This window comes from Halyomorpha halys, unplaced genomic scaffold (genome assembly GCF_000696795.3).
Source record: "Halyomorpha halys isolate HHAL.00 unplaced genomic scaffold, Hhal_1.1 Scaffold859.1, whole genome shotgun sequence".
NCBI lineage: Eukaryota > Metazoa > Arthropoda > Insecta > Hemiptera > Pentatomidae > Halyomorpha > Halyomorpha halys.
The window spans coordinates 165,584-172,057 of NW_027115553.1; the positions used below are offsets into that span (position 1 = coordinate 165,584).

At 32.0% G+C, this 6,474-nt stretch overlaps 1 protein-coding gene across 1 annotated transcript in view; it reads right to left on the bottom strand.

Annotated features, from left to right (window-relative positions):
• LOC106686655 (uncharacterized) overlaps positions 1–2,719 on the bottom strand; it is a 6,845-nt gene extending 4,126 nt beyond the window's left edge. The window contains exon 1 of the mRNA XM_014430067.2: positions 2,563–2,719. Within this exon, the coding sequence (XP_014285553.1) occupies positions 2,563–2,704 (142 nt within the window). The 5' untranslated portion in view covers positions 2,705–2,719. The remainder of the gene's footprint in view (positions 1–2,562) is intronic.
• Between the last annotated feature and the right edge of the window lie 3,755 nt (positions 2,720–6,474).

Consider the following 6,474-nt stretch of genomic DNA (forward strand, 5'->3'; position numbering starts at 1 on the left):
ATAGGAAAAAGGTAGAAGAAGAAATATGGAGAATGGGAAATGAATAATGTAAGAAATATGAGAACGAGAGAAGAGAGTTAGTCAAGTGAGGATTGTTAGCTAAAACTGCTTGATTTGTAGAAAGGCACACTAGAGTGAGCGACGGAAGGACAAAGGATTCACTAGAAAAGTAACTGTCAAAAAAGACCGTTAAGACAAAACAGTTGACACGAAATGAAAATGATAAAATAGAACTAAAGTTACGGATTAAAAGAAATAAAACCTGCGATATGTAAAATTATGAAACCCAAAGGACAAAAAAATATGAATAAAAATTAATAATAATAATTTGCGAATATCAAAAAAACTGCTACTCCTACGAAGATAAGTGTCATAAACTACATTCTAGTAAATTAAATTTCCTTTATTTTGAGTGTTGGCAGACATATGTATGTGTTATGGTTCCTGAGATTCATTTTTTTCAAATCTCGAACATTTTATCCGACCAACAAGAAATTAACATTTTGTGAATTTATTTTGTCAAATAACATAAAAACTACTCCTACAAAGATAAACTTTATAAACTATTTTATAGTAAATTTAATTAGCTTTAATTTAAGTGCTGGCAGACACCTGTATGTCTTGTGGTTCCTGAAATAAAGTTTTTCATAAATCAAAATTATTGTCCGAACAACTATAAATCAATATATTTTAGCAAATATCATGAAAACTACTATTCCTACGGAGATAAAGGTAATTAGCTACTTTATAGTACATTAAACTAGCTTTAATTTGAGTGCTAATAGACATCTATACGTCAAATAGTCCCTGAGACATAGGTTTCTCAAAATAAATTAACTAACTACTAATCTTTCAGTAGATTTTTATGAAATGTTGCTTTTTAAAAAGCTATATCTCGAAAACCATTGAACGTAAACACTTTAAAAATTTACTCTACTTTAATTAATGTTCTCTTAGGTCTTCTAGTGTTGTTGGTAGTTTTTAAGATAAAGAGCTCCGAATGAAAATAATTTTTTTTAACATTTTGAAACAGCCGCCATTTTTTATTCCCCTAACCTATACTTGGCAGACTCATCAATTTCGACTAGTAATTATACATAGTTTTCATTAAAGTAATCAAAAATTAAGGTGAAATAACTGCCTTTTTTCTTCCTGGCTCTAGATAGGACTAGATGATTGACGTAAAATTTATTGCAAATAAAGTGGAAAATTTTCGTTAGAAAAATAAAATAAAGACATAAGCAGTATTAGAGTTATTTACAAACATATTTAATACCCTTAAGCACAGATTAAATAGTGAGGAGTATGGATTCGGTATTTATTTACTTTCTTTCAACTTAATGTCTTAGATCAAAGGTTACCAAAATGGATGCAGCAAGACAATAGGATGCGAATGCAACAGTCTCAAAATATTTTTTAAAAAAAATTAAAATAGCAAATTTTAATTTGTAGTGCCTTCCAGCCTTTAATTTGCACAGTTTTTTCTTCTTTTCCTACACATTAAACCGCAATATGTAGAATGGTTAGGGATAATCGAACCGACATTTTTTTTTAGTTTGACAAAGGTATCGCGAAAGTGTTATACCACACGAAGGTCGCCGAAGCGAAAAAGGTTTAGAAAAAGCTGCACTGTGGGTCATATGACAGATCTAGCTGGACAAAATTATTTTATTGCCGTTTTACATGTTTTTGAGGCTTCTTATTTAAAAATCTACAACTAGTAATTGTCAAGATAAAGACTTGATTTCCTAATATGGACTTCAAAATTTAAAATTTACTTTCTCCCTTTTTTTTCCAAATACCATAAGTAACGCTGAACACCACGTTTTCATCATGGATCAAAATCATGAGGTCAATTCAATAAAACAATGTAATAGCAATTTCGAAATAATGAATGACTAAAGGAAATAATTATTTATTTATCCATTCAACGGCAAGGTTTTTCCTCAAAACTTAGGTTTATTATGTCAAGATGCACCGTAGTAAAACTATAAGCAATAGTAATTTTTTTCTAAATAATTAAAAAATATTTACTGAAAATGAAAAATTTAAAAACATAACACCATTTTATCATGAGTTTTCAAACGGATCCTCGAAAACACTTTTAGAAAAATTATATTAATACTGACCACAAGTTCCGTAAGGAAGAACTATTTCCCGCTGGCGTAGTGCGAAAGGTAAGAATTTACTAGATTCGACTTACTGGTTACTTACGCCCAATGAAAAAACAATACTCGTCATATTGGGACCTCTGTAATCGTGAAACGGTATTTATAACGATTTCTTTATAAAAATATGTTTAAGTAACACTGTTTTCAGACAATAGTTTACTAAAATTAGAATTAAAAAAAAAAGTTTTTTCAAATCTTTTGTTTCCTAGTTTGAAATTGTTTTAAATATTGAAGAAGAAACGTCTGTACACATTATTACATCCGTTGCTCTTGTACAGTTTATGTTTATAATAATATCATATTTCATGGGGGGGGGGGCAGCTTTACACCTCTGCTATTTATTTATCTTGATGTACCTTATAGTTAGAGACAATATCTTGTAATGGTTAACCTTTCTTCGTCGAAATGAAGACATACTCCGTCTGCCGGCCTTGTGGAATCCTATTGACAGAATGGCACGACAACAACTTGACATTGGCATAAACTTCTGGAGCTAGTAACACTGACAGCAACAACACAGCCAACCGATCCATCCTAACCCACTGACACTATACTCAATCCTACGGAACGTTTTAACCTACAGATGATGCGGGCTACTTTCTATCTTTATCTAGGTTCGAAAGTAATTACCCCTATTTATTTAGCTAAGCAGTTATTTACCTTTCATTACATAAAGTTTCCACAGTTTATGTTCTATCGACAGTTTTTTTAAGGTGTTTCAATAGTCATAAAGGTGTGTGATTATTGAAGTGACAATTAGGACTATGAATTAGTAGCCTGCTAATTACAGATAGTCTTCATTACTCAACTTAGAGGTGGTCAAATCGCGGCGCATTTGCCAAACATTGTAGGATTACAGGTGGCTTACTTTATCTTTGCACCATTTACTTTTGACGAACTACTATTCGAACCTCACTACAAGCCAATAAGATATATTAATGGGCTTTGAGTGTCGTGTCTATGAACGCAAGATGCAACCTAACCGCGTTACATGAAACACAGCGACAAAGCCTGCCATAACAACGAGTACAGATATGTAATTTATTTATTTGGTCAATCAGTTCTTAAAGATTCATTAGGTTCAAAGCAAAGTTTTTGCGAGAGCGCTTTAAGCGTTTTCTTTTTTTACTTTGTTTAATACGGCATATCTGTTCAATTTTGTCTTAATCTAAATATTTGTTGAAAGGAATATGGTCCGGGTGCGGTAAAAAAAAAACTCAATAGTAGAATATACTATTTTATTGAGCCAAATATACTATTTTATTGAGCCTATTTTTTAGCCCTGACGAAGCCCTGCAACGTGGGGCGAAACGTTTTAAAAGGCTCAATAAAATAGTATATTCTACTATTGATTTTTTTTTTTTACCACACCCGGACCATATTCCTTTCATCTTTACACACGGTCAATCAATATCTTCCACTAAATATTTGTTATTTTTGATATATTTTTTAACTGTTTCTTGCTAAACGAGACTCTCTGCCAGCTGTAGCCCTATTAAAAATGATATATTTTTCTAACAATTTCATTTATCCTCCATCCCTGCGGGCTTAATTGTTTATCTATTTTGAATAATAATGAAACGATAACAGTTCTAGCTTGTTGAATTACCTGAGTTCATATTTTCTTAAACTTAAGCACACATTTTCTTAATAAGCTTTCACACTCTTATGAGTGTTTTTTTTCACAAATTTTTTTTCCTGGACTTTCAGATATATTTTTCTGAAAGGCTTGAAACACTTGGGTCATTAATGCTTATCATTTATCTTTTTTTAATGGCAATTATAACAAACTAGAAATTTTTACCTCACACGATTTCCAAATTTCATTAGGATTATTCCCAAATTTGTTTTTCTGGTTTGATCTTTTGTGGAATAGGACTTTGATATAGTGGACATCATAATATTTAAAGTATAGTTTTGATTTCAATATTCTGTTTTTCAAAGTATAAACAATAATCTTTTTTTTATTAAAATACCTACACCGATTATATGACCAATTACTGATAATTTGTTAAGTATAGTTGAGTCTGATTCAATTGCCATCTTATATTCCTCTAACTTGTTAAATTTGTAAAAAAAAAACTTCCAATCGTTTTAAAGAAGGCTAAAAAAGTATTTTAATGTTGTAAAAGAAACTCAGGGGTCTACAACATTCTTAAGTCTCATACATTATACAGTTGAAACAAGATATGAGTGGCATATCGACGGTTTTAGTTTATTTGCAGTCCTGAAATTTTCACTTTCCTTTATTCGTAATTCGTTTTCTTACTTTTTATTTAAACACTACTGAAATAAGAAACAGTTTTTATTTTGGGAATAACTGTGGCACACATAAATCTGAGGTGGCCAATTTTTTGTACACTAAAAAGGAAGACGAACAAATACAAGAAAAAGTACATCTTAAATAAATGAAACATGTTATTAATGCAAACAGAAGTACACATATTACGCTTACATCCCTTTTAATATATCATTTTCTTACAATATATTGGAAATTTCGGTAGGAAGAAATATCCTTTATATTGAATTTGACTGCAGCTAGAAAATCAACATTCCTTCTTGATTTCTCACTAGCACAAAAATTGTTACCAATTGAAAAAACTCTTTCAACTCCTGCATTAGTTCCAAGGTCTAATCGTTTCTTTCTGAACTGTACCGTAACATAACACGTACAGTGCGCCGCAGCATATTGGAATACGGAGATTTTTAGGTTAGTTTTAAAATCTCGAAAAGGCGGACAGGTAGCAGGACATTTTTTCGAGAAAAGACATATCCTACAAAAGGACTATTCACTCTAAAGAAGTCACCATAACAAAATTCTGGCATATGACATCACTATAAACCCAACTCTTTTGAAATACTTTATCTATCCACAACACACTTTATAAGGGGTAATTCATAATTCTTTGAATAAACTAAAAATATGGATGACATTAATTTTATCTACCACAGATGAAAATCCAGGCGACACCCAAGTCCTCTTACATGAGTATTATTTGTTGTGATGTAATAGCCAGAGCCATTTTAACCATGTGTTGGTACGGGAGCATTTAATGATACAGGATACCATGAATTAGAGAGTTGATTTTCAGAGAAACTAGGGTCATCAGCACAAATAAACAGCGGACTAATTAAAATCATTATTTCATTTAATATTTAAAAAGAGCCAATACTTAATTAACACAAGTAATCATAACCATCAAGGAGAGAGGAAGATGGGGGAAACCGTTCAGGACAAAGGGTATAGAAAAATTAAATTACTTTAGGGGCCCTCACACCGACAAAAAATTGTACAAAAACAACATCAACATTTTGTGCAAAATATTTGCAAGGAGAAATATTGGACAAAAAATATATATTCAAACAATTTCTCAAATGTTATAAAATGTTTTTGGACCTGTCAAAATTTTGTGAGAGGGCTGACAAAATGTTGCTCGAAAATTATTCACTCTGTCAAAAGCTTTCACCGCGTGCTCTACAATTAGTGAACCTCCTATGAAGAAATTTGAGGTAGGGAAGAAGGGAGTGGAATAGTAATTTATCTGCTGAAATACATTTGTTTTGGCACGCGCACCTACCAAGTTATTTGAAGTATAAAAACATATTTTAATTGTATTTTTTTGTAAACTTATTTAACCATGTTGAGAGAATGTTTGGGTAGCCTACAATGATGGCCCCATGCTAAAAATCTATATAATGTAATAATGTCATGTCGATTGTAGTTACTCGCACGTTGGCAGGTGTATAAAAGCCGATCGTTATGTTTTGTGTGCCTGGACGTGCCTACCTAAAAAATAGTTGTATTGCTGAGGTTGAACGGGTCAGTTCCAACCTAATAATTAATAGCTCACTCGGGTGAAGTTAGGTTGAATACGCAAACTTTTGTGTTGTGTGAGGGATCCACGACCATTCAATATTTTTTCGCAAAATTTTCAGCGATATGTTTGCCAGTTGAGGGCCTCTTAACACATTCAAAGGATTTTTCATTTTTTTCTTTTAGGGGAGGAGAGAAAGGAAGACTCATCCTTCCTCATAAAGAATATTCCAAACCTCCCGGGTGTCCACCTCCGTAAACAACGGGAGCATTAGAAGAAATTTTGATAGATTTAGGGGAAGATGTAGAAAAAAATTTTGTTATGTCTAAGAGAGAATAATGGACACCTATAACACAGGTGACCGGTTTTTTAATTTAATTTTTTGGTCAGTGCTGCTGATCCAGACATTCTTATCCAAACTGTGGGTATTTTTCATCTTTGCTAGTAATTGGGGGGGGATTGAAGATTTCGAGTAAAATACGTTTATA